Below are 27,810 nucleotides of genomic sequence, written 5' to 3' on the forward strand. Positions count from 1 at the left end.
AATTTTATCATGAAAGCTGCCACTGATCTCTTCGGGCTTGCACCTCTAGCCCAAGCAGTATCTTTGGCCTGAGGAGTGCATCTTCATTCCCAGGACAGAAAGTACACATTGCCCAGTGTGTCTCCCACTGCGAGCTGCAGGGCAGCGTTGGGCCCCAAACAAGGTTCCAGGCAGCTCACAGCCCCTTCGCACCGGAACAGGCCCAGCTACAATGGGAACAAAAATGGAGGTTTCCTTATTGACTTGTTTTTCCCTCACATTAATGCCTTTTATTTGCAATAGATTAGTCACACGTTATTTCAAGAAAGACAGAAGAAAACAGAATGTTGAGCTTTTAAACTTTTTTACCCCAACTGTGCTCTCTCGTGACATCTCTTCAGCTCTCCGTGCATACATGCCCACGCACACACTTACCAGTTGCATACTGGGTCTCTCCCACAGCTTCACATCTCTGTCCTTTGAAGCCGTCACCAGCAACTCCGGCAGCACGTGGAGGGCTGTGACAGGGCCCGAGTGAATCTCAGAGAGGAAAGATAAGAGTATGGTGGGCCCTCTTTAGTCGAGAAAGCATCAGGGTCAGACCTACAGACTCTTCCCCTATTTTTGTGACCTTTCCCTCAAACTCACCTTTCTACACTGCCGTGTATTTAGCTGTGTGGATGGCCGCTGACACCAGGATAAGTCTGTTTCTGAAGTTCTAGGCATTTTCTGCCAGATGTTACCTGTGGTCCATTCTCCTTCACTGGTGCCTGTGGCTAGGTTCCAGAGCATCCCATCAGAGCTGGCACACAAAAATGAGGATTCTGCCATTTCATGGACAGAGTTAGAGCCAGGTCTCAGGTTTTGAAGCACCCACCATCCTCCCCTAAACCATCCCTGGATTCCTTAGATCCTCCCATCACTACTCACCAGATTCAGGTTTGGCCTGAGTTACTGATATTAGGGTCCCATTAGGATTCTCTAAGTTCAGAACAAAGTCCAGGCGCTCTTCAAACTCTCCAGATTCCTTTTGCCTCTGTGAAAGGACAGATCATTTTGTTTGGCCTACTTGTATCACGTAACCCTGCCCAGACAATAGCAACTCTTTCCTGGAATGGCCAGGAGTTTTCTTTTTTAACTCTAACCTAGATATGTAAAGTAAAATGTGCATCTCGATGAATTTTTACACATGTATTCATCCATGCAGTACAATCATTGCTCAGATCAAGATGGGGAACAGTTCCATCACCCTGGAAAGTTGCCTTCATGGCCCTTCCCAGTCAATACCAGGGAACTCCACCCCCATGGCTAACGATATTTTGATTTCTGTCACTATAAATTACTTTCTGCTTGTTCTTAAACTTCATTTAAGTGGAATCATGTAATATGTACTCTTTTGTGGCTGGCTTCTTTCACCCAACATAATGCCTATAAGATATGTCTGTATTGTTCCAGACATAAATACTGTGGGAAGACAAGAGAAACAAAAAAAATGTAATTAAGAATACACCTAGATTTATAGTTTCCCATAATTTTATTTAACACTAGAATCTTTTGTATCAATGAAATCTGAAGAGGGAAACCCAATCTATAATGCTCTTAAATAAAGCTGCTCCAGCTGAAGGAAGAGAAGGGGATTTGCAACCAACTGCCTTGCCCTTTCTTTTATCTTCCATCATGTCCCCAAGGTTTTAAAACATTGGTCTGGACACATGTTTATTTTAACGCACACCCAAATAGGACTTACAAAGACAAAAAGACGTCCAGGGTCCTTTGGCTGCAGGGCAAACACACCATAGTCCTGGTGAGTCGACAACATCATAGGATCATCATCAAAGACCTCCCTGGTTTATAAGAAGGAAAGAGACTCTAGAGGACTCCTGACCAAGATGGAGTGTAGGCAGATATACTTCACTTCCTTGCACAACCAAAAAAAGAAAAAAAAACCAACCAATTTAAAAACAAAAACCAACCACAACTGCCAGAAAACCAAACTGTATCTGGTAACTGGGGGATAAAGAAGAAATTCATCCAGACTGTTAGGAGGGGCAGAGATGGGTAGCCAGGGCAGAGAGGACATGGACAAAGCGTCAGCTGATGTACTGGATGGTCCCACAATCACATGCAGATATACCGGGAGGAACAACTGGGGAGCAAGACAGACTATGCAATCCAGGGTTCCAGTGCAGGGAAATAAAGCCTCAAAACCTCTGGCTGTAAAAATATGTGGGGGTTGCAGCAATGGGGGAAATGCCCAGTTCCACCGGAGAGCCCGTTGCAGGGATTCACATGTCCTAGAACGTATACAAGCCCACCTACCCAGGAATCAGCACCAGAAAGGCGCAATTCGCTTGTGGGTAGCAGGGGAAGTGACTGAAAGCAAGGCAAGAGCCAAGCAAGTAGCATGGTTCCCTCTCCGGCCCCTCTCCCACATATAGCACCACAAGACAGTGAAGTGGGTTGCCCCACCCTGGAAAATACCAAAGGCTCTGCCCCTTACAATGTAACAGGTATGCCAAGACAAAGAAATATGGCCCAAATGAAAGAACAGATCAGAACTCCAGAGAAAGAAAAGCAACAAGGAAATGGCCAACCTATCAGAAGTAGAGTTCAAAACACTGGTAATCAGGAGGCTCACAGAAATGGTTGAGTATAGTTGCAAAATAAAGGAAGGAGTGAAGGCTATACAAAGTGAAATAAAGAAAAATATACAGGGAACCAACAGTGAAGGGAAGGAAACTGGGACTCAAATCAACAATTTGGACCAGAAGGAAAAAATAAACATTCAACCAGAATAGAATGAAGAAACAAGAATTCAAAAAAATGAGGAGAGACTTAGGAACCTCCGGGACAACTTTAAACGTTCCAACATCTGAATCACAGGGGTGCCAGAAGGAAAGTAGGAAGAGCAAGAAATTGAAAATTTACCAAGACACATCATAATTAAGTTACCCAAGATTAAAATAAGGAGAGAATTTTAAAAGTAGCAAGAGAAAAGGAACAAGTGACCTACAAAGGAGTTCCAATAAGACTATCAGCTGATTTCTCAAAAGAAACTTTTCAGGCAAGAAGGGGCTGGAAAGAAGTATTCAAAGACATGCAAGGCAAGAACCTACATCCAAGATTACTCTATGCAGCAAAGCTATCACTTAGAATGGAAGGGCAGGTAAAGTGCTTCTCAGATAATGTCAAGTTAAAGGAGTTCATCATCACCAAGCCCTTATTATGTGAAATGTTAAAGGGACTTATCTAAGAAAAAGAAGAAGATCAAAACCATGAACAGTAAAATGACAACAAACCCAAATGTCAACAACTAAACCTGAAAAATGGAAACAAAAACAAACTAAGCAAACAACTGGAACAGGAACAGAATCACTGAAATGGAAATAACATGGAGGGTTATCAGTGGGGATGGGGAGGGGGAGAAGGGAGAATTGGGGAAAAGGTGCAGGGAATAAGAAGCATAAATGGAGGGTACAAAATAGGCAGGGGGAGGTTAAGAATAGTATGGAAAATGGAGAAGCCAAAGAACTTATATGTATCACCCACAGACATGAACTAAGAGGTGGGGAATGCTAGAGGAAGGGGGTTGCAGGGTGAAGAGGGATAGAGGGGAGAACAACTGGGACAACAGTAATAGCATAACCAATAGAATCTATTTTTAAAAAAAAGGAAAGAAGCTGATCCCAAGAACATCTCTCTGTAAGACCCCAGCACTAGTTTTCAGTCAGACCCAACCCCAGGGTAACCACTAACCCACTTTTCCTTTCTCCAGCCTGAGAGGAAACTGCATTTTGGATCTTACCAGATTTCAGAGGGAGCAGTCCCCGGCTTCAAATGCAGTAATTTCAAATCCACATTGGCCAAGATGAGGGAGTGACCGTCAGGGGCCAGGCACACACCTGTCAGGAACCCTAAGTCCTCCTGCAGAACTCGGTTCAGGTGAAGACTGGATCTCCAAAAAGGCACAGGGGCAGAGAAACATCCTCCTTTAGCCCAGCTCTCTCAGGCTCCTCGGGCCCCCATAAATTCCTCAGGAGTGAAGTAGAAAACCTACAAATACTGTTCCTTCTGATTTTCTTGTATCAGTATTCATCATCATCATCCCCTTCTCTGCTCAAATTAGGAATCTCTAACATTCTTGTCTTCTCCTTCCCTCCTGACCTCCAACTGATCAATAAGCACTGTGGATCCTATTTGCAACACGTGCCTAAATCGGTCTCTCTCCTTCTCATCCCTACTGTCCAGATCAGGACCCATATTATGTCTTCCCTGACTACGGCAACAGCTATAAAAGTGGTCTCTCTACCTTCAGTATCTCTCTACTATTATCATCCTCCTTACTGCTCCCAAGTTCTCTTTCTAAAATTCAGATCATTATCCTGCTCAAAAGTCTTAGCACTGTACCCTCTTAGCCCGGCATCTGTTTATCTCATGCCTTTGTGCCTTTTGTTGCTGCTTTCCTCGTCCTACAACTCCATTCCCTTCTATTACTGGCCCAGAAACCTCCCACTCATCCTTTAAGCCCAAATAGCAACTCTTTTGAAAACTGTAAATTTCTCAAATTCTTCAGCCCCATGAAGAGAGAGAGAGAGAGAGAGAAAGAGAGAGAGAGAGAGAGAGTGTGTGTGTGTGTGTGCACGCGCGTGTGGTGTAGTACTAGCCACTTTGAATATTGTTGACAATTTACTTATATGTACCCTCCTCTACTGTGAGCTTTCCTAATTAACAAATTAAGTTCATACTGCCTGGCCCAGAGTTTAGCATAAAGTGGGCACTTGATAGTTACTATTTAAATTGATACAAGGAGCAGAAAACAGTTTCCCAGGGACTTTTTTTCTGCCTAATAACTAACATGCTATTGACCCAGTTCAGAAGTGGAGGGGCAGTGATTTCAGTAAAATCCTGGGTGTAGGGAGACAAGTGTTTCTACCACACTAACCCACTTGCTTCATTTCACCTGCAATTTCTGGGTATTGAACCTTTCTGCAGTTCCACTCGCCACTCGCTGACTTTTTCATTAGCACTGACAACAATCAAGGTGTTCGCCGAGGACCAGATTAGAGCACTGATGTGGCCGGGAGCCTGGTATATACAACAAGTTCATTTCAGTATTTCCGAGAAGCCAGGATTAAGCCACTTTCCTCTCCCAGCCGTCTAGGCAACCTCCAACCTGGGCTTGTACCATTAAATACATAACTGGGGTGGAATTTGCATGGACAAGGATCTGAGGCTGCTCCAGCCTCACCTGTACTGTGGCCACAGCCTTAGCTTCCTGCCATAAGGTTAGTTCCCCAGCTTGATTCCCAGACACTGCCATAGAACCGTCTGGAGCCCAGGCCATAGCAGTGATGGCTGCAGGATTCCGGGGTGTATTTGTCTCATCTGGAGAAAAGAGAAATGATATTCATTAGGAGCTGGACACCTGCTGGGATACAAGAAGAGATTATCAGGCTGCCCCTGACCTTCTTGGTCCCGGTTACACAACCCACTCTCCTACCTTACCTCTCTCCACGCCTCACTCACCTGCCTCCTTAGGAACCTGCCAGAGCCGTATGGAACCATCCTCTGAGGCGGTCAGCAGGAGACTTGAGGCCTCTGAAACAGCAGCTGCATTGATTGGGCCACTGTGTCCCAGCAGGGTGTGTGTTTGAAACACCTAGGAAGAAAGAATGAAGAAGGGACAATAGCAGGTTGACACATAGAAGGTTATCCCGATATGCCTTTTCCACCTCTGCTACCCCAGTCCTTTCAGGAAACTCACCAAGAGTGGATGCCACAACCGTGTGACTCCATCCAGTCCAGCAGTCAGCACCAGTAGCTCTGACCCAGGCTGGCCAGCTGTTAAGACACAGACAGTAAGTGAGAAGGGGAGAAGCAGGGGCGAAGGGAAGGGGCAGCGGGGAATAGAAGGTCGCTGACGTCTCATCACCTGCACGGGGCTCCAGGGCAGCTGCACAATGGCTGATGGGTGCTGAATGAGCAGGGATGCTGGTCAGCTCTACACCCTGATGGTTCCATACTTTCAAGGTTCCATCCCGGCCCACAGACACCACGTGTTCCTCCTGCCCCAGAGCAGAGTCACACTAAGCAAGACAGGGCAAGCATGACTCCTACCACAGAGGTGTGGGCTGAGCATTATGGGCCTAGATGATGTTAAAGAGTGAGGAGAACTGGAGCTGAGGGGCTCAGGGCTGCAATCCTCCCACTGGGTCATAAATCTTAAGATGCTGTGTTTGCATGCTTGCCCTCCCCTCACACCAACCATCAGCCGCAACACACTAATCTTGCTCTAATCCAGGCCCAAGCACCTTAATCTTTATACTTCTTTGCCTTTGGGATTAGATACCCTATGCAGCCAGTCACACAAAGCACCCTTTCCTGAGACCCCCAGTGAACTCTGTGTTGCCTTCTTACCACAGCCACTACGGCGCTCACGGCACTCTGATGACCCAGGAACTGACCGAGCTGCTGTCCCAACTCTGGGTCCCACAGCCCCACAGAGCCATCACTGGAGCAGGAGACCTGCAGAGTCAGAGGTCAGAGGAGTGGGATTATCAGCATCCCTCCAGCATTTTTGTCTGCTTATAATGGAAGGTAGTACATCTTGTGACTAAGAGCATGGGCTGTCCCGGGTTCAAATCCTAGCTCCACTGTTCATTATTTTCTGATCTGAGGCAAGTTCATCTCTCTGAGTTTTAGGTTTCTCATCTATTCAACCAGGATAATGACAGTGCACCTATGTGACACGGTTGTGGTTGAGGCATCTATAAATAAAGGATTTAGCACAGCTGCCTAGAATACAATGAGCAATGAATAAAAAGTACCTATTGTCCTTGTCATTAATATTATGTTGGTCAACAAAGCCAGACAAAGGCTGAAATGTCTGCAATGCCAAGGAAAGATCTGGCTGTCTAGAAGGCAGGGAGAGGACAAACTCTGGCAAGTCTATTCAACTTGCTCCCACTCCTTTCTCATCTCTTTTTGAGAACAATGTGGGAACTCTCCGCTGGACAACTAGGCTTCATCAGCCTCAAGCACATAATGTGAGACTCATTTTTGCCTTCAAACAAAGAAACAACGTAGTACCCAGCTCTTGGGAGAGAGTTTCGTGTTCTTGTCAAGAGCATAAGCTTTCCTCTCAGAACGTTTACTGGCTCAGCTTTATCACTTACATGGTCTTGGAAATGTTCTTTAATCTATCTGAGTTCCATGTCCTTGTCTGTGAAACACAGATAAGAGTAGTGTCTACTTTACAGGGCGTTTTAAAGATTAAATGCCACCACCTACGTAAAGAGACAATGCCTGGCACGTACTAACTGCTCGGTAAATGTTAGCTATTACCATCATAAATGGGTGTTAGAAAAGGATCAGATGGGGAGTGCTGTCCTCTCCCAGGAACCCTCCTGCGCTCTGCACCACTCCTACTCTTCACTCACCAGTAGGTTGCCTTTGGTCCAGGCACAGCCAGTGACCCAGTCACGGTGACAGGCAGAGAAGGAGCAAATCAGAACAGGGGCTGCAGGTGTCCTCACATCCCAGCAGAGGAGACTCTGGATAGTTCCCGGAAGATGGAGGGAGGAGTTAGGACCAGGAGAGGGAGGCAGGAACACCAGGGTCATTACAGACACGAAGTTTCAAGGAAAGAGGGAGTATCAGGGAAGGGAAGGTGTGCAAATCAAAACGTCAGGAAAAGCAACAGGAATTGGGCTGTTGAGGAATCCAGGAACCAGAGGGTCTGAGGACCCAGGGAGAGCAGGACAGGGGGGCGGGGCGGGGGTGGGTGGTGCAGTAGCATCTCTCTGCAGCTCACCCGATCCCTGCCCCCAGTGGCCAGGCTGCCTCCATCAGTGCTGAAGCTACAGCAGTTTACAGGGCCCTTATGTCCGCGGAGTTCAGTGACACAAGGAAGGTCTTCTGCCTTTTGTGGCAGTGTCAGCAACTGCCTTGGCCACAGCCGTACTGTGAAATCCTCTGCATTGGAAATAGGGAGAGAGCAAAATTCCCTGAGAGAGAAAGCGAGACAGGCCTAGAGGCCAAAGACAAAATTGATCATGGGGGCTGAGGATACGTCTGAGGGCACAGCTCCAAGGGAGGGTAGCAGTGAGTCACAGGCTGCGCAGAGGCCCTGGACGAGGGTCAGTCACCATCTGAGTCACAGGACAGGATGCTGGGCACTCCCAGCACCAGCTCTGCAGCTGTCTCTCTCTAACTCCTACCGCACCTCCTTCCGCTGCCCAAGCTTTCTGCCTAGAGAGGAGGACTGAGGTCACTCTGCATTTTCACCTCCATATCTCTCTCACCTCTTGAGGGAAACCCATCCTTTTACACAAAGTCTCCCACTGGGAAGAATCTCAAGGGACCATAACAATTACTAAGAAGTCCCAGAATCAGGGCCAGGGTACAAGAAGAAACAGTCTAGACTGCACAAGATAAATGCATTTAAAAGGACTTTGAAAGTTGTAAAAAAAAAAAAAAAAATTGACTGTATTTTCAATGATTCACAACTGTGCCCACAGCCCAGCAGTACCTGAAGCACAAGCCAAGAGTTCCTGGGAGGTAGCCAGCCCCAGCACAGGCTTCTGGTACCTGGACAGGAGCCAGAGGGACTGAAGGGAGCTTTGCCCAAGTGTCCAGCCCTGCAGGGCCCCATCTTCCGCACCACTCACCAACGTCTTAGGGCTCAGCCAGGCCAGTGCGGACACTGCCACATCTAGCGCTTGACACTGAGCCCCCTGGGAACCTAGAGAATGAGAGAAAATGGGAGAGAGACAGACACTTGGAAAGGGGAGGCCTCTTTTCAAAGGCTCAAACCCCCCATCCTTTCTCCCTTTGTACCTGAAGACACTTTGTAGATCTTGATGCCATCGGCTCGGTAACCAACAGCCACGCGATCACCATCTGGGCTGAGAGCCACGGAGAGGGCAGGAGAGAGAGAAAGGGAACCTAGGCATCCACTGGGCCTACCCAGAGACCCAGACCACACCTGAACCTGAGGGACAATAAAAGGGCTTAAAGATATCCCACTTCCACCCGAGTTACAGCCAGGCTGTTAAAATCCTCCCTCCAGATACTCTTCTGAAGGGCGTCTGTGCGCACATCCACACCCTTCTTCCTGAAGCTCACACCATCCAAGCTATCTCCACAGTCCCCTCAACAAAGGCCTGCCCTCGCCCAAATATTCTCTGACTTTGCTACTCCCTCCCCATAACCCACCACCAGCCCCCTGTAACCTGACCTTGCCATCCTCCCCGGCAGTCAGTAACTGGCACCCAGCACGCAGGAAAAGGGTAGCAGCCACGAAGCCATGGTGGGCAGGGAACGCAGCGAGCCGTGCCCCCTCCTGCCAAGCCCACAGCTCCACCATCTTGTCCAGCCGGCCCACCGCCACAACCCGCCCGGGCACATTGAAAGCCAAGGTACGGACAGCAGCTCCTGGAGCTCCCAGTTCCTACACAGGGAGGTAGAAATGGAAGTGTCAGGGCCTGCTCTCAACACAACCCAAAGTGACACAGAACGTGGATGCCCATCATTCCCCGCCTTCTCCTGCTGCCCTTCCCTGTTCCTCCCCCAGAACCTCTCACCTTAGTGACTTTGAGTCCATCCACCTGGAAGAAGCTGAAGCTGCCAGCCCAGCTCCCTATGGCTATTACCTGCCCCTCTGGGTGAAAAGCAACACAATTCATGGGCTTAGGAGACGTGTGCTGGAAGGCCAGCTGCCCGCGGAATGTGTCCCACAGCTGGAGGATAGAAGAGGAGGAATCAGGTGCTGAAGACAGGTGCCTGGGCTCCTCAGTCCCACAGCTCCAGGGACTACCTTGTCCAGTCCCCCTCCACCAGCAGGGAAGGTGTCCCCAGGCTAAGCAGTCAGCAGCCTCTGCCACATTGACAGAACAACCTCCCAAGCTGACTCTGCACTTAAAGCAACTGTGACTACCACAGTCATTACCTTGAGGCATCCCCCTAGGCACACGGTGGCCAGCAGCCGGTGGTCTGGGCTCAGGCAGCAGCCCGTGATTTGGTACTGGTGAGCTTTGGTCTGGAGCACCCTATCCCAGGAACACAGAGTTAGGCCCCGGGCCTTCGGGCCACAGGCTTCCTCTCATTCCCCTCTCCCTGGGCTTCCCACAAACAGGAAAGGTCCTCACTCTGGGGCACAGGAGACCCCTTACCGACAACCATGCTGCAGGTCCCAGAGCTCGAGGAGCCCATCAAAGGCAGTAAGGAAGAGGGTATTGTCCGAGAGGAACGAACAAGAAGAGACCCCATCGCAGCCGCTCACCACAGACTTCTCCTCCTGAGAGAGTGAGCAGGGCAGCGTGCTCAGAACACTCCCTTGACCTCCCCGTGTCCAGCCACTCCTGGCCTCAACCAAAGAGGTGGCCATGGCAAGAAGGGCTGGAATCCCTGGCTCTCTACATTCTGAGTCTCAAAGTGTGGCTGTCTGGCCCCACGTTAGGAACATCTGTTAAAAGAACAAAGTTTTGGGTCCCACTCTAGACTGAGGCCAAGCTCGGGTCCAAGAGGGGACCTGGGATCCAAGTGGGGCCATACCTGGTCCTGCACTCCAAATGCCATGCATATCCCCAAATCACAGAAGACTTTGATGGGTCTGAGTAGGGAATGAGGTTACTCGTATGCATACATATGGGAAGTATGATATGGGTAGAAAAATGGGAGACCCATCTTTCCAGCCTTTAAGTGTCCTCTGCTGCAACTGTTCCTTGCAATTTACAGGAAACCTTGTCCTCCCATGTGTTTGCTCAGGCTCCTCCTCACTCAAACTGGAAGGCCCTTCCTCTCTGATATCCTACGGTCACTGTGCAACTCACTCAGCTCTGATCTATGAGACATGGCTAGGTTCTGGTTCCATTTTACTTGCTAAGTCTCATCTTTCAACAAAACTAAACTTGGTAGGCAAAGTCAATGTCCTAAACCCTCTGTTCCCTGCAATGCTTAAAAACAGTGACTTGAATGCAAGGTATGTGGCAAATACTTGCTGTGTGATTGATTTTGGGCCAAGCCCTTTTGATCTGATGTGAGGGAAGGAAAGTGGCTCAACCAAACTCGGTGACAGCAGGTGGGCGTGGCCTGTCTAGGGCCTCAGGGCAGTCGGTGAGGCTTTTCTGAAGTTAAACTGCCCCAGCGTGAGTGTCATACCTGCCAGGTCCTCAGGTCCAACAGGTAAACTGTTCCATTGGCAGTGCCCACAGCAGCTCTTTGCCCACTGGGGGAGAAGGCCACAGCTGTGGGCGATGAGGAAACTGCCAGGCACAGGCCGGAGCTAAAGAAAGAGCAGGAAGAAAGGGAGGAAATGAGGAATGAGAGGAAGGAAGCAAATGGGAATTCATTTCTGCATTTCTACGCCTGAATCCCCCTCTCCACAATCTGATCTCTCCTTTACTCTCGTTTCAGAAAGGGCTGCTGCTTGCTCTTTGGTGGCCTTACCAGGGTCTGGGATTAAGGATCTTACCTTTGCTGGCCCCCCATGGTGTGGGGTTTATTAAGCCATCGTAGCATGTGCTGGAGGTGCCATCGCTGGGAGAGCTGGGGGGCCTGGTGGCAAAGAGGCGAGTCTGGAGGTTGGTTGGCTGCCTGTTGGGGCAGGAGCAGAGGGTACTGACCCAGGATGGGAGCCTGTTGCTTCAGGAAGGTGTGAAATACAGCAATGTCAGCCTCAGGAAGCTTATGTTCCTCTTCAGGGACTGAGGAAACTACGGAAGAGATGCAGAGGGTCAATGGGGAGCCAGCCTGGACCCCCATGACCCCCAGCACCAAATACAATTACATGTGTATCTGAAATGGTAAGTCTCCAAGTGTGGCCCTCCGGGGCATCAGGAACATCTGTTAAAAGTACAGATCTCTTGTCCCCACTCCATACCTAGGTACCCAGAATCTGTGGACCCAGAGCTCTTCAATTTGAACAAGTTTCCCAGGTAATTTTAAGAAATAATGTTTGAGACCCTTTAATATAAGAGATTTAGGCAAAAGGCCTCCCGAGACTGACTTGCTGATCCTCTTGGCATTTCCCACTTGGAATGGAAATTGGATTCTTTTTTCCATTACACCTCCCTCTGAGCAGGCTCCCCACAAACACAGCCAGGGACTCCGTATCTCAGAGAAGCAGCCACACAGTGACTCATCTCACCATAGAGGGCATGGGCTTCCAGAAGCCGAGAGATCAGACCCAGTTCCAGGTATGCAGCCACCACATGGAGACTGGTGAGGAACTTTGCAAGAAGACCGCAGTTCCCGCTCTGGAGCTGAGAGGGCCAGAGTGGATTTGTTAGGGATGTGATGAGGCTGGTGAGGAGGAACAATCTAGTCAGACCCACCTGTACAGCTGGGACCTAGACTTAGGAGCTAGGACAAAGGACCTCGAAGAGGAAGGCAAGAAAACCAAAAGCAGGAAAGTAGAGGGAGCTTGAGAGGGGTAATGGCAATGGTGTTAGGGGTCATCGAGGGAGAGAGGGGTCTCAGAACAGTCAAAGCAGTTGCTTGGGAAGGTGCCTGTGGGATGTGGGGACTAACCAGGTGGTACGGCAGGTCTTCCAAAGCCTCAGGAGGGCAACTTCGGAAGGTGCCCGAGGCATCAGGGTCACAGGTCTTCCATAGCTGAGCTGGAAGTATGGGTCAGAGAAGCAAACATTGAGATGAGTTCAGCTGAAGCATTTCCAAAGATCACATCCCTCAGTCTATGGCGAGACATCCACCTACTGGGATGGTAGGTGAGGAGGCCAGTACATAAGGAGCTCCGGTGGGTGGTCCTGGCTTTCGGCCCAGGCCCCACACTCAGTGCCTTGGGCTAATTTGGGCTGTAGTTACCCGCTATCAGGACGTGCGCTGTGCACTTCAGCTCCAGCCTCTTCCCATATCGACATTTAACTGCTGTCCTCAGGGGTCCATCAGGGAGGCAGAGTCGGGCACCAGGACGTTCCAGGGGGCCCTCCCCAAGCAAACTGTCCTCACGCGAGGGAGAGGAGGAAGGAGAACAGAGGGAGGAGGCCCATCAGTGAGCATCCTGGCACAGAGTGGCCATTCCCATCTCACAGAGTAGTAAGTTGAGTGGGAGCCATTCAGGGCCTGGGAGATGCGTATCAGTGGCTACACGGAGAGAAGGGCGAGGTGAAGAAAAGATCACATGAGGCCCTGGTTCAAAGATGGGAAGACATGAGAGGTCAGCTGGGGTCATCTGTACCTGCGCAGACTCTGGACGAGGTAGGCAAATGGGCCCATGGGGTAGGGGACCCCACTGTCAGTAGCAGCCACTGCTTCTTCCCAGGTCTTGGCCCCTCTGGGAAGAAACTGCCATGCACTCAGCACTCCATGCAGCTGGTCCACAGTAAGACCTGAAAATGCAAGCTCTCTGAGGTCCTCACCAGACCACACAGTGTACTCCTCCCCAGGACACCTAGTCCCTCCTTGCACTGCTTACGGAGACCCTAGCTGAACCAACATCATCCAACCACGGAGCCCTCAGCCTCCCAATTCTCCCCAAGCACGGACCACTACGTGTGACCTCAAGGGTGGCCAAGGCTTGGGGAAGGACATCGGGACCATGCTCTTGCTCCAGGGTGCCCAGGATGTGCCGCAGCAGCAGGGGTACAGTGGCTGGCAGGGTCCGGAGTCTCTCAGACACCTGGGAGAGGAGACGCACAGGCTTTGGTCAGTGGGCGGAGAGAGAGAGGCAGCTTTGGTTGTGGGGAGGGAAGGGGGCAGCAGAAGAAACCATGGGAAGGGATGGAAAGGAGAGAAAAGCAGGGTTGGGAGCAAGGTGAGGATGGGGAATGGATGATCACAGATGGCAAAAGGGGAGGGTGGGAAAAGACGAGGAATGGGAATGAAAGACACTGAATGGAGATGGGAGGTGGGATTAGGACTCAGAAGATGAGGAGTGGGGGTTTACATCCTCAACCAACCTGCTCATAGAGTGTGAAGAGCCGCAGGTGATCAGTGACTAGGCGCAGGTAGAGCGGCAGGGCTGACCCGCGCTTCACCAACAGCAGCTGCATCTGATGAGAGACTCAGAGGACTCAGCGTGGGTACCAGGGAGCCTGCCCACAGCCAGCCCTCCGCCCCCTGCTCTCCAGTCCAAAACAAAGCTCACTGCAAGCAGCTCTTCCTCTGAGAACCCCCAGCAGGGGAAAGGTGCACAGCATCACCTCAGGGCACAGCCATCCCTTCCCTATGCTGCTCTGCCCAGAGGCCTCTTTTCTGGAATCCCCTGCGGCTCAGTCCACCCCAACAAATAATCACAGCTTCCCTCCTCCCCTTTCCCAGATGGGCCCCAGAGAAGCCATTCACCAGGGGGAATGGCTGGGGAATCAGTTATCTTATTAACAACTTCCCCTGGCACAAAGTTCCTGAGGGAATGAAGCAGCAGCCAGTCTGTGCGGGGCAGCTGGCTGCCTCAGCACCCTGGTCCTCACCGTTCCCAGACTCACCCCACACACCCACCAGCCCTGGCCTCAATCCAACCTGGTTGTTAAAAGGTGACTCTTCCAGGCGCTTCCCGTACAGAGCGAGCTCCTCTCTCACCAGCTGAGCTCGGGCAGATGGCTCCAGCGGCCCCAGGGCCACCACATGGGCACCTCGGCTCTGCTCAAGGGTCTCCCCCAGGCTCGTGTCACTAGACACACTCAGCACCAGATGTACCCACTGTAATAGTTGGGCAAAAGATTATGGAGGTAGAAGGAAAAGGAGAACAAGGTTGGAGAGGCCCCTTTCCTCCCTGCTGCATCCCACCCCCACCTCCCTCTCACACTCACCCGGGGAAGGGTCTTTGGAATCCAGTCTGAGATCAGCTGCCCATGCTGGTCCACCAACCTGTCAGCCCCATCGATGATCAGCACCAGGGTCTGGCCAGATTGCAGGGACTGGGCAGCCTTGGGCAGCAGCCTCTCCTGCAGCTCCCACACCAGTCCCCTGTATACAGAGGGGAAGGGCCAGGGTCAGCCAGAGAAGGAAATGCAGGGATGGTATCATGCAGCCTCAACAAGGCAGGGCTAGTGGGGAAGATACGCACCGGTAGGTATGGGGGAGGGCATCTGGCTCTTGCAGTTGCCTATGTAGATAGGCACAGAGGCGTCTAAGTAGGGTGAAGGCAAGACCCTGGTCAGGGCGGGCTCCTGAGAAGTGGAAGAAGACTAAAGGGGCCACTTTGGCTCCATTGGGAACCTGCAAAGCTGACACAAGGGATGCCTGTATGGGAAGGAAACAGAAAGCAGAGTCACATTCCACATGCACAACCTCCATGGCCCCACGTCCTCAGCCCTCCTCAGCCCACTCAGCCCTCCATCCCTCCTGCCCAGGCCTCTGAGACTCTGTACCAGGAAAGCAGTCTTGCCCTGTCCCGACTTCCCAGTCACCAGGCTCAGCCTCTCTTGATGCAGCAGCAGCTGCTGCACTGTTTCCTGAAGAAGGCGAGGTCGGGCGGGACTCGGTGGGTTCTGCAGCTGCTGAAAGGTGGCCTGGACCAAGTCATCATCTGGGATGGACAATGGCTGCTCCAGCTGGGCTCCAGGCTGAGGGCACATGGGGCAGTGACTATGTCTCCATGCTCCTCAGGACCCCAGGGCTAAAACTCAGAGCTCCCACAAAGTTACTTCCCATGCATGAGTATCCAGAATACCCTACCCCCTCTCCACTCCCAGGCCACCAGTGCTCCCACGGACCTGTAGGTAAAGTTTCTGGATCATATTCCACACATCCTGCAGAACCAACTGCCCGAACTCCTCCAGCCCCGCAACATAGGGCCGGCCGGCTGCCACACCCCCCCACTCACAGGAGTATCTATGGGCAAAGCAAGCACAAGCCGTGTCAGCACAGAGATCCCCTCACCACATTTCCCTGTACAGGTTCTCTCTTATCCCCCAGCTCACCTGCGACAGGTAACCCCTTCCTGTTCGCTCAGGTAGCTCTTCAGTTCTGAGATCCGACGTACAGCCTCTTCAGACTCAGGAATAAAGTCAGGTTTCCAGGCATCTGGCACAGAGCTGACCACCCAAAAAATGCCAAGAATGCTGCTGGACTCGGACTCCAGCCTCTCACCACCCCCAGCCACCAGACCTGGCTGTGGTTCCCTGAAACTCCTCAAGCAGAGACCTCCCAACTTCAAGGCTGATCTGGCGCTGCAAAGGCAAGCCCTCTGAGCCCTGTTTCTGTCTTCTAGAACCCTTCCTCTATTCTGACTATGGGAAGAAATGACATGGTCACTGAGCATGTCTGGCCTTCTGTGGAGATGGAGGCTTAGAGCCCAAAGAAGTTACCTGAGGAAGCTGGAATCCCGGAAGTAGATGAGCCCTTGGGCAGAGGGCTGTAGGCGGAGGCCCCGATTCAGGAACTGCATCACCTCCATCTCTGTCACAGAGCGACCTGAAGGGTACTGCTGGGCCTGAGGGAGAGGGTAGGGAACAGGGAGGTTCAGTTCTACGTCACACTAACCCTTCCCCTGAGACCTGCCAGAGCTCCTTCATCTCAGTAATGTGCCTCTCTCCCTCCAGGCAACAGCCGATAAAATGTAGCTAAACAGACCTGCCCTCTTAACTTCACATCCCTTGGTCACCCAGAGGTACTTCTCAAAGGAATTCCCTCATCTAGGACTTGGCCGCTCACAGAACCTCTGTCTACATTTCACTTCAAGTCTCCAGGACCTGCTTGTGCATAGTCTCAGGGGTCTTGACAAACCATGGCTTCTCCCCACTCCTGCCTCAACCTTTGCTTCCTCCCCAGGCCCTGCTCCAACCTTGTGTGCCTTACCCAGCGGAAGTGAGGATGGTCAGGGAGGTTGTAGATCGGGGGAACGTAGCCATAGCGGGAGCCCAGAATCCCCACAAACAGCTGTGAATTTTCCACCTCCCCGAGGCATACTTCCAGTTGTCTGCAGGCATGGTTATGGAGCATCATATCAGGGAACACAGGAACAAATGAAGAGCCAGGGCCCTGGCTCACAACTGAGCAGCAGGGAGGCAGGCTGCTCTTGTTGGCATCCAAGGAGCAATCCACTGCTCTCAGCCCTCAGGCAGCCTTACAGCCCCAAGACTGTAAGACCTCAGTTCCACCACTCCAGCCCCCTACCCGTCCCTTCTTCTCTGTGGTCCCCACACCTGTTCCTACGGGTCTCCTCCTCAGTGATGCCCCAGCGCAGGTCGATGGCATGAAGGCTAATGCGGTGGGGGGCTGCTCGGGCCTGCAACGCTGGTAGCACAGACCTCAGCAGCAGGTCCCGCTCCCCGTGCATGTCCCGGAAAGTAGAGGAAATGAAAAGCCGGATGCTGCGCCACCTGGGTGTAAGCAGAGTATTGTGCTCAATCTAGGGATCAGCCCCACAACCCAAGTTCACAGACAAGGCTGTGATCACCCTTCAGCATGACATGAGCCAGGTACAACACACAGCAGGCAGGTATCCAGCAGGCCTCCAAAGAATAGCTGTTTGTAGCCCCAGCTGCAGAGCCCTGGAAATTAAACCCCACTTGCCATTTCTCACGCACCCCTCCTTTGTCCGATAATAATTATGATGCACTTACTATGTGCCCAAGGAAGGCTCATGACAACACTGTGAGGTAAGAATAATTATTATATCAGGTTTACTGATCAAGAAACTACAGCTTAAAAAATTAAGTAACTAGCAGCCCAAGATTCAAGCTACTGTTTGGCAAATCCAGGATAACAAAGCCAGAGCCCATGCTCCTAAGCCCCTTGCCCGAGCCCTGACTGTATGCTGCCCACCTCACACTCTGACTCCCTTTCCCCAGCAGAGAAAGGGGCACGCTCACAATCTGACAATTTCCTATGATAGCGAGACCCCCGCCTGGGAAAGCAGAAGCATGCTTCAGTGAATAGAGCAAGCAGCATCTCAACAGCCAGAATTTCAGTCCCCCAAGTTTCTTTAAGTTATGAAGGCTGCCCCATCCAATACACAAAGGCACAGAAACATAGACTGACCCAGGCTGGGCAATAGGAGACAAGGAGCTTGGAGTATTCTCTTCCAGTGGCCGGAGAGACGGGGCCCCTGTCTTTCCTGAGGGAGGGGGAATCTTGAATATTTTGTCCATTTGGCCCACATGTTCTAGAAGACGGGAGGCCCCACGCTCTGCAATGAACCTGAAATAAATAGTGACCCCCAAAAAATCAAAGCAGAACATCACAATCAGAATCAGTAAAGTCTTCTAAGGGGACAGGGGACAACGATATGGATAGGTTAGGTCCCCCAGCTAACTGGAACGCCTTAAAAACAGGGTCATAGGCAATGACGGTAGACTCAAAATAAATGAGGGTGCAAAACCACAGGAATGAAAGAAAAGAGAAAAACCCAGTTCTAGTCCCTTCTGTTATGCATGGTTATCACAGGCTTTCTGTTGGGCCAGGGGAAAGTGGGCTGGGTGAGAGTATAAAGATGAAGCCATCCTGGTCTGAGCTTGATCAGCTCTGTACCAGCTTTGAAAGCTCCCTGAAGAAGGAGGAATTGCATGAGGCTTACTAATAGGATTTGGGGCAATAGGTGGCATCTAAAGGAAAAGGCAGGAAGGAAAACACGTAAATGAGAAGGCTAAGCATGGAGAAAAAAAAGTAAGGTTTCTGTAAATTTGGCATAAATAAATAACTTTAGCATGGGATTTCCTCTGGATCAAGAATGGAACAAATATAGAAGAAATGTGACCAACTCTTGAGTTTTTCACTGAAAAGCGAACAGTGCAATCTCCCATGTCCCCTTTTCCTCTTTCTTACTAAATTTAATACAAAAATGATGGCTGGAGCAGTCATTTTTGTACCAGGAGGCAGAAGCAGAATATTTGAAAATGGTGGAACGATGAAAAAAAAAGGTGCCTGGGTCTCTGTAATTCAGTGTTGCTGCTGTGCTTAGACAGCTGCAAAAGAGGAATATACTACTATCTTCCTTGAAATCAAGAAAGCAAATGGAGTAGAGACCACAGATAACAAAAAAATGCTCTAACAAACCACCAACCCTTTCAGCACCCACCCTATACTCACTTCAGTATCCCGTCAGTACAGCCTAAGAGTGTCACGTCATTGGGATTCAACTCTTGTATTCTGACAAAGGAAGAAGAAGCCAATACCTATCAGGAACAGCATTAGAAATACAAACACTGCCTCCTAACACCCTAGAATAGACACTCCACCTCTTCATTTTTAATAGGGTTATGTATGAGTCTGGGGCTATGGTGGACCCTCACAAAGGGGTGTGGGCTAGGCTGAAAACTTCAGAGAAGTTCCTTACACCTAAAGTACAACAGACAGCGTTGGCTGGTATGGCTCAGTGGATTAAGTGCTGGCCTGTGAACCAAAGGGTCCCTGGTTCAATTCCCAGTCAGGACACATGCCTGGGTTGTGGGCCAGGTCCCCAGTAGAGGGCGCATGAGAGGCAACCACACATTGATGTTTCTTTCCCTCCTTCCCTTCCCCTCTGTCTAAAAATAAATAAAAATGAAATCTTAAAAAAAAAATACAGGTTCCCCAATTATGTTTTTTTTAAAAAAGTGCAACAGACATAAGAGGCAGAGTTGGGGAGGTGCCTGGAAATTGGGAGGGTCCCAAACTTTAGCAAAGCAGAATGGGTCACTATGGATCACTGTCTTTGGGCACTGGGCAATCAATGAGTGTGAGCACCCTTACAGGTACGTTGTCCTTCTTAGGAGAACACCAACAAAGAGGCATTTGGAGTTCACGTGCTGCCAGAAAATCTGTTTGGCCTGGTTTATCAGTTTCTTATTCATAGTCTCTCCAAAGAGGATGACCCTGTCCACCTGTAAGATAAAAGGAGAGCGGGTAAGGCCAGGGAACAAAGGAACAAAAGACAGGCTAAAGAGCTCAAGACATCAAGAGATGTCTGAGAAATGGGGGAATTTGAGAATTCTGAACAGGAAGAAAACTACATCTCCTGAGAGCACTTAGGACCAGGCAGCCATGACACCCTGACTTGGAGGGCCTCAAAGCAGAGGCTGGGGAAGGGGCAGTGGTGTGTGGGAGCTGGCTCATTTGGGATCCCAAGGGCTGACAGCCAAATATTAAGGAATTTTGTGAGCCAGTTGATAAACATGACCAAAACTAAATATTGAATTGTATGAACTTACAATTAAATAAATTATATTAAAAACAAAGGTAAAAAATAAAAACTCATTACTTCCTAATTATTTTATTACATTTTATCATTATCTAGTCTTGATCTTACTTACACATACTTTATCTGTGCTGTGGAAAGACTACACAATGGTGTAATATTTAGCATCTCTTTCCAACTCTAAGTTCACTGACATCTTAAAATCAAACATGGAAGGAGTATTTAGACCATGGAAATTAGCTACCCCCAAAATACTACTAACCAAGACTTATTTTCCCAGATTGCTGGTTGTTAAAACATTCACCAGCATATTGCTTGTCAGGGGTTGCAGCCAGTAGGGAGATGATCAGGGTACTGTACATGGTTTGAAAGGTCAGTCAGCTTTGAGGAATGAGATACATCAATCATGGAGGCAAATGTAGGGGAAGGGAGGGTTTCTCAGGGACTGGGTGGTACTCACAGGAACCCTCTGGGCAGCCAGAGACAGCAGGTACTTTCCAAAAGTACAGAGGGACCATTCATTACCTCCATCTAACTCCTGAAGGAAAAAGCCTGATGTTATGTGGTTGCCTGGGAGATCTTCAGAACTGTGCATATCCAAGCCTGTCCTGACTATGCAGGCTCTCCCAGGCCTGTGTCTATTCATATATTTTTGCACAGTAGGGTGACTGACCTGGACTTGAGCCTGGAGTTCCACGGCAGTCTTCAGGATACCGTCTTCGGCCTTAATCACAGCAGTCTTCAGAGTACCGCTGCCGCACAGTAAGAGATCTGCGTGCTCCGCCCGGGCAATCATCATTCCGACCAACAGCAACACATAGTTCAGGGGGGGCTGATTGGACAAGCGTCAGAATGGCATAAGACTCCCTTGCTTTCAAATCCTCTCCTGTCTGTCTAGCCCTGAAGATCAAACACCTCCACTGCTTGGGGAAAGGGACAAAAGCCCCAGTTAGGATGGGAGCACTTTTCAGCAGCCCTCAGGAAAAGCTGCCGGGAGGGAGAAGGAAAGAGACCAGGATCCCTGCCCAGATTCAGCACTTGGATGTAGGAAGGTAAAAGAAAATATTTGGGTGACAGAAATTTAGAGATTACATATCAACCAAATGTGAAATGTTAGTATTATAATCCATGAATAGGCTTGAAACCACATTCTAGGAATTGCCCCTGGGGACCAAGGTCTGACACTGGAAAGCAAAGGCAAGTCCTTTGTTTCAGTTGCTTGCTTGCTTATGAGAACCAAGTGTACAAACAGGATATCTCTGAGACGCCCCAGCATCCTATCAAGCCCCCACTTCTTTTATTTTTTTACCCCTTGTGGGTTGCTCTTGGGACACAGCTGGTCTGCATCAGCATCTGTCAGATAGGCCAAGAGGGTGCGGCCTGGCAGCGGGGGCAGGCTGTGCTTCACAGAGAGATTCACCGCTGTCTCCAGGGCCTGTCGATACCGAGCCAGCATCTCACTGTCATAATTCCACCGTCTGCGGGCAGGAGAGGCACAGAGATAAGGACTTAGGGGCTTCTCTGTTTGCTGCTTTAACGTAGATGGGAAAATGAGAAATTGACAGTCAACTATTGAGTCTTCCTGACCCCCCACCTTCCATGGTCCACCTCCATTGCCAGTAGAAAACACTGAGACAGAGCTTCCCTTTGCTGTCATTCTGCAGGACTCTCCCAATCCATTACCATGGCAGGAGAGAAGTCATCTGGAGACCTCCTCTCTGAAATCACTTATTATACTTGCTTCCTGAGGCAAGACTTAACTGCCACATATTTTTAAATTATATTTTAAAGAACAAATACGGCTTCCAGTCAAGATGATGACTTAAGCAGACATGGCTCACTTCTTTACACAACCACATCAAAATTACAACTAAAATATAGAACAACCATCACTCAGGAACGTCAGGAATCAAGTTGAATGGAAGTCTGACAACTACATAATTGAAGAAACTACATCCATCCAGACTGCCATGAGGGGAGCGGATGCAGAAGGGGCTGGCCCCAAACCCACGCAGATAAAAATTTGGGAGGGATATCTTGGGAGCCAGGAGGCCAATGCTCAACCAATGCTCAACTACGAAAGAAGGATGTACAGAGCCTACACAAATGGTATATCTTGAGAACCCAGCTTGGGTGATAGGGGAGTCTGTGCCATTGGACTCTATAGGACACCTACTACATTAGGCCAACTACCAAGACACAGAGTTAAAGCAGCACTACCTAATACATAGAAATTAACACAGGGAGGTTGCCAAAATGAGAAGACAAAGAAACATGGTCCAAATGAAAGAAGAGAACGAAACTCCAGAAAAATAGCTAAATGAAATGGAGATAATCAATCTATCAGATGCAGAGTGCAGAGTTCAAAACACTGGTCATAAGGATGCTCAAGGAACTTAGTGAGGACTTCAGCAGCATAAAAAAGACCAGTCACAAAGGATCCACTAATTGAAATAAAGAACAATTTACAGGGAAACAACAGTAGAGTGGATGAAGCCAAGATTCAAATCAATGACTGGAACATAAGGAAGCAAAAAACAACCATGCAGAACAACAAGAAGAAAAAAAAGAATCCAAAAAAAATGAGGATACAGCATAAACAGCTCTGGGACAACTTGAAGAGGTCCAACATTCACCTCAAAGGGGTGCCAGAAGGAGAAGAAAAAGAGCAAGAAATTGGAAATCTTTCTAAAAAAACAGTGAAAGAAAACTTCCCTAATTTGGTGAAGGAAATAGACATGCAAGTCCAGGAAATGCAGAGAATCCCAATTATGATGGATGCAAAGAGGCCTACTCTAAGACACATCATTATGAAAAAGCCAAAGGTTAAAGATAAAAAGAGACTCTTAAAAGCAAGAGAAAATAAGTTAGTTACAGGGAGATTGCCAGGTGGGAGAAGGAAGGGGGAGAATGGGTGAAGAGGTGTGGGGATTAGGAAGTACAAATAGGTAGTTACAGAATAGCCATGGGGATGTAAAGTACAGTATATAAGAAATGGAGTAGCCAAAGAACTTATACACATGACCCATGGGCATAAACAATGTGGGGGGATTGCCTGAGGGAGTAGGGGGCACTGGGTGGAGTGGGGAAAAGGGGGGGAAATCAGGACAACTGTAATAGCATAATCAATAATATGTAATTTAATAAAAAGAACATATACTGCTTCTTTACTCTGAAAACTGGCAGTTAAAGAGGAAAATGTTGAGCATTCATTCCATCTTTCCAATACAATCTCTATTACAGAGTAATTAAATATCTTTAGTAATTGAGGGAGGTTCTTTTTAGAATTTCAACTAATAAATATTAGGAATGACAGAAAACCCCCATCTGCAACTGCTAATGAAACAATTGGTTCAAGCAAAAACCATCAATGGATGAACTATTAACATTATACTGGCAGATCAGGCTATCATCATACTTAAGAGCACTGATCAATCTTAGCATTACTATGACTGGAACAACTAGACTTTTTGTGCCTCTGGATCCTATATCCTATTAGGAAGCAAAAAAGTCTGAGGGTCTTACTCATAGTGTACAAAGAATTACCTAGGAAATATTCTTATAAGAAAAAAAGTTAAATCTGAATTATTCAAGCCTTTGGAGTTAATGGTCAGGGTGCATGCAATAGGGGAACAAATTAGATGAAATCATGTGGAAGTAGACAAATTTAGAACATGGGACATTATGAGGGGTCCCTGAACCTGGTTTCTGCAGCAAGCAATAGCATGAAAACAATTAAAAGATTAAAAGAGATTTAAGACATAAAATAACCAAATGTAATGTGTATGCATCGTTTGGGTCCTGATTTGAATAAAGCTAAACTAATATTTTTGAGACAAATAAAATTTTTTATGTGGACTAGATAATAAATGATACACCAAGGAATTTTTTTCAGTTTTGTTAAGTATATTAATGACTTTCTAATTGTATACATGTCTGCTTTAAGGGACACATGAGCCCTGGTCAGGTGGCTCAGTTGGTTGGAGCACTGATCCCATACAATAAAATATCATGGATTTGATTCCCAATCAGAACACATATCTAGGATGTGGGTTCAACCTCTGGTTGGGGTACATGAGGGAGGCAACCCATTACCAATTGACATTTCTCTCTCACATTGATGCTTCTCTCTATCCTCAGGTAAGGATTTAAAAAAAGTGAGAGAGAGACACACACACATGAAACATATGGAGGGGTGAAATAAAATGTGTCATATTATTTGACATTTGTTTTTTAAAAACATATTCAAAAAAGGAAAAGTAAAAGAAGAAAGGGATCAAGAAAGGAAGTGTGGTAAAATGCAGATAATCACCAAATCTGGCTAACCATTTTATAGGAGTCCATTAAACTATTCTCATTACTTGTATGCATGTTTAAGTTTTTTCATAATAATTTTTTAATCTGTAGAATTCAGTAATTATTACGAGTATTATCCAATAAAATTTAATTGCAATTAATTAAATTTACACACACATGTAATTTAAAATGTTCTAGTAGTCACATTTAAAAGGGTACAAAGAAACACGAGAAATTAATTTAAATTATTACATTAAACCTAACACATAAAAATATTTTCATTTCAACATGCAATTAATAAAAAATGATTAATTAGATTTTTTTACATCATTTTTTCATACTATCCTCAAAATCTAGCACATCTCAGTCCCAACAAGCTACATTTCAAGCGCTCAAAAGCCACACGTGGCTATGACCAACAAAGGTATACTCTTAGACTATAGCCTAAGCTTGACTCTTAATGAACGGTGTTTGCTGGTCACTGATTCAGGATATTTCTGGCCACTGAGTTCTACCAGAAGGTTAGATGATCCCTGCCTTTGCTTTGAATTAAAATGAATAAAGATACTGTTGAAGTATCTAAAAGGACGGGGTGCTGGGAACTTAGAGGTTTCATGTCTGCATTTGAGCCTGCTTGCAGATAACTGTATCTGTGTCAAAAGTAAAAGGAAAGTGAATGGATCAGAAAATACAGAGAGAAACAAAATGAAAAAACAGGTATCACAGAGAAGGAAAAGAAACAAAACTGTGAATCAGAGTAGAAGCAGAAAAGACACCAGCATACACAAAGAGAAAGGGAGATGCTACAGAGACTCACAAAATCCATGGAAACCAATGAAATAATCACAAAGAATAGAGCAGAGGCCCAAACATAAATTTTGTTTCATGATCTCTCTAGAGGACAATGTGGAAGACAAGTTTTGTTGCACAAGAGATGATTGAAACCAGGCAAGTTTTAAGCCATTGGGATGACTGCCAAGGATGTCTTTCCAGCATAAAAGTTGGGGTTCCCAGATGACTCCCAAGCCTTGGCAGGGTACCTTTTATTGCCCACCCTTTGCTTCCAGATAACTCACACACACACACACACACACACACACACACACACACACACACACACACACCTGGTCCTGTGTATTTTCAGTTTCTCCCACTTGAGTTGCTCATACAACACAGGCATCATCATTGCTGCCCGAAGTTTCCGACGATTTAGGTTGCAAAGTTCGTTTTTATAGAAACGCCTCTTGACAATTCTTGTATTTCTAATCATTATCCGCCTCATCAGTTGTGTGTTGGAAGGCAACGGCAATGCTGTGTGGCAACAGGTAAGTATTTGAGTCAGGTAGTTTATGTTCCCTTATCTTGCTTTCCCCATCGGTACCAGTCCTGCGCCCCAACCCTTGGGGCTGGCAAGCATCTGACCTCTGCCCACCCCACACCCTGAGGCTGGAAGGCAAGAGGCTGAAAAATACCAGTGCTGCTGCCTCATCTATTCTCAGACACGAGAGACAAACTGGAGTTGGAAGAAGAAAGATAATACCTTTAGTTTTCAGTTGAGCCTCAAGGTCATTGATGGAATCATGGGCATTAAGGAATCTGAATGGAAACTGCCGACTGCGGATTACAGACTTCTAGAAAGCAAGAGAGGGGTCATGAGTATGAGGGGCATTAGGGACCTCAGTGACCAGGAACTTGACATAAGCACTCTGGATTTGGGGGAAGGCAGGGAAAGACAAAATGAATATTACAGAAGAGATACTGAGAAAAGGAGAGAAGATTAAAAAGAAAGGCGTTACATGAGAATGTGAGAAGAGGTAAAGAAGAGAGGAAGTAAGAGAAGGATCTGTCTTTGTTTTGCATCAGACTTCCTCTGAAATCAGTTCAATTACAGAAGTGCCTCCTCCTAGTAAGTCACTGATCTCAGAAAATAAAAAGGAAAGTTCTTTTACTCTAATTTCTCAAAGGGTTGATGAACCCCCAGAGACTTATCTTCCCCCACTTATCTGTATCTCCATACCTGTTTTCAACCCACATGGAAATAGCTTGGCAGCCATGGCCTTCCCCAGCCACTAGGAAAAGCCTGGCTTTCAACGCTGCAGCAGCATCTCCACACCCACCTCTACTGGCTGGGCCACCCAGCTCCCTGCCCCTTGCAAATACCGCTTGCTGGAGTCTCTGCAGTACAAGCTCGTGGTGGTGGGCACTGATCCCAACCTGCAGCAGGTTGCACAGATTCCGAAGCATGGCCATGAAGGGAAGCTTGCCATTGTCTGCAGAAGGTGGGGCAGAGGGTGGGAAAAGCAAAGGATGAGTGAGAGAGGTCAGAGACCAGAGCAAGAAGTTCAGAGGTCATATAGAAAATTCAGGATAAAGGGAGTGAGGTATTAACATATGATCTATCCAACTCAAAACATTTTAAATGTCCGCAAAGAAAAAGAAAAAAACATGGATGGCCTGAAGTTTGGAGCAAAATCTATACAGCACTGTTCATGGGATAGCTATTTCAACACACAACTTGTTATCACTTTGTTTATTGGCTCCAGCCCTGTGACTGGGCTCAACCAACAAAATATATTCTATTATTTAAAGTAATGATATCCAAACTTTTTAGATAGCTAAAAGAGAAATTTCCTAGTGTTAAGATTTAATTTATAAATAGTATACATGTAATAGTTAATATTTCAAGGCACCATATATACTTAAAGTAAGGCTCATCATTATGATAGTGAGTGTAAATCTCTATTTCAAATAGTCTTCTTGATACTTTTTAAGTTTTCTGGCAAAACTTCTTGTAAGATCTGATTAAATAGTCATTATTTTTCATTTATGTACAGGTGAAAAAGACTTGCAATGAAGCACAACTTCATCTCTGTCACTTACTTATTGTTTATTTGTCCTAGTGATATTAGTACTATCTTCAAGTCATAATTTCTTAACAATAACCTTTTTAAGGCATGTGTCAATTTTAAAGGGTTAGTTTGGTTAATAATAATTCCAAATCCATTTATGATTCAAAGATAGGTTGTGATGTCACATTAAATAGAAACAAAAAAAAGAGGGAGGGGCACCGAAAACACCCTTGTATTTTGGCCTCCTGGTCTTCCTCAATACACCTCAGCCATCATACACCATACACCATATGGACTAAGTAACTAGTATAGATAGAAAAATTCTTTCTATCTTTTAGATAAAGGTAAACATCAGTAAGAGATATGATATTTTTCCTGGGTACCCCCACTTTTAGAGACCAGGGCTGCCAGCACCCAAACCCACATCCCATGCACTAGCCTGCACTTAGCAGCAGCTTTCATCAGGAGAATAGAAAAATAAGGATGTGTACACAGTATAATTGATGTGTCCCAGCTGATGAACTCTTGTATCCTTTGTTTTGTTTTTTCCCCTTGAACAAGCCATTTTTTAATACATATTTTATTGATTATGCTATTACAGTTGTCCCA

General features: G+C 47.6%; 1 protein-coding gene across 1 annotated transcript in view; it reads right to left on the reverse strand.

Annotated features, from left to right (window-relative positions):
- The window catches only part of TEP1 (telomerase associated protein 1), a 39,501-nt gene continuing 11,691 nt past the window's right edge, over positions 1-27,810 (reverse strand). Inside the window, exons 10-55 of the mRNA XM_054565634.1 lie at positions 26,513-26,622; positions 25,893-25,983; positions 25,477-25,663; positions 21,366-21,534; positions 20,730-20,888; positions 20,517-20,594; positions 19,612-19,742; positions 18,970-19,029; positions 17,923-18,081; positions 17,085-17,261; positions 16,738-16,858; positions 16,248-16,372; positions 15,861-15,974; positions 15,654-15,771; positions 15,309-15,503; positions 15,005-15,180; positions 14,748-14,904; positions 14,458-14,637; positions 13,899-13,991; positions 13,486-13,618; positions 13,178-13,328; positions 12,805-12,938; positions 12,511-12,599; positions 12,128-12,242; positions 11,453-11,693; positions 11,140-11,263; positions 10,152-10,276; positions 9,929-10,028; positions 9,564-9,719; positions 9,218-9,430; positions 8,818-8,971; positions 8,510-8,722; positions 7,793-7,953; positions 7,419-7,532; positions 6,397-6,504; positions 5,912-6,044; positions 5,744-5,820; positions 5,506-5,638; positions 5,228-5,364; positions 4,940-5,064; positions 3,785-3,928; positions 1,727-1,823; positions 910-1,015; positions 628-803; positions 415-519; positions 1-206 (exon numbers count right to left, since the gene is read on the reverse strand). Of these exons, the coding sequence (XP_054421609.1) occupies positions 84-206; positions 415-519; positions 628-803; positions 910-1,015; positions 1,727-1,823; positions 3,785-3,928; positions 4,940-5,064; positions 5,228-5,364; positions 5,506-5,638; positions 5,744-5,820; positions 5,912-6,044; positions 6,397-6,504; positions 7,419-7,532; positions 7,793-7,953; positions 8,510-8,722; positions 8,818-8,971; positions 9,218-9,430; positions 9,564-9,719; positions 9,929-10,028; positions 10,152-10,276; positions 11,140-11,263; positions 11,453-11,693; positions 12,128-12,242; positions 12,511-12,599; positions 12,805-12,938; positions 13,178-13,328; positions 13,486-13,618; positions 13,899-13,991; positions 14,458-14,637; positions 14,748-14,904; positions 15,005-15,180; positions 15,309-15,503; positions 15,654-15,771; positions 15,861-15,974; positions 16,248-16,372; positions 16,738-16,858; positions 17,085-17,261; positions 17,923-18,081; positions 18,970-19,029; positions 19,612-19,742; positions 20,517-20,594; positions 20,730-20,888; positions 21,366-21,534; positions 25,477-25,663; positions 25,893-25,983; positions 26,513-26,622 (6,287 nt within the window). The 3' untranslated portion in view covers positions 1-83. The remainder of the gene's footprint in view (positions 207-414; positions 520-627; positions 804-909; positions 1,016-1,726; positions 1,824-3,784; positions 3,929-4,939; positions 5,065-5,227; positions 5,365-5,505; positions 5,639-5,743; positions 5,821-5,911; positions 6,045-6,396; positions 6,505-7,418; positions 7,533-7,792; positions 7,954-8,509; positions 8,723-8,817; positions 8,972-9,217; positions 9,431-9,563; positions 9,720-9,928; positions 10,029-10,151; positions 10,277-11,139; positions 11,264-11,452; positions 11,694-12,127; positions 12,243-12,510; positions 12,600-12,804; positions 12,939-13,177; positions 13,329-13,485; positions 13,619-13,898; positions 13,992-14,457; positions 14,638-14,747; positions 14,905-15,004; positions 15,181-15,308; positions 15,504-15,653; positions 15,772-15,860; positions 15,975-16,247; positions 16,373-16,737; positions 16,859-17,084; positions 17,262-17,922; positions 18,082-18,969; positions 19,030-19,611; positions 19,743-20,516; positions 20,595-20,729; positions 20,889-21,365; positions 21,535-25,476; positions 25,664-25,892; positions 25,984-26,512; positions 26,623-27,810) is intronic.

The sequence above is a fragment of the Pteronotus mesoamericanus genome, unplaced genomic scaffold (assembly GCF_021234165.1).
Source record: "Pteronotus mesoamericanus isolate MK-2021 breed Mesoamerican mustached bat unplaced genomic scaffold, CSHL_Meso_final contig_164, whole genome shotgun sequence".
NCBI classification, from domain to species: domain Eukaryota; kingdom Metazoa; phylum Chordata; class Mammalia; order Chiroptera; family Mormoopidae; genus Pteronotus; species Pteronotus mesoamericanus.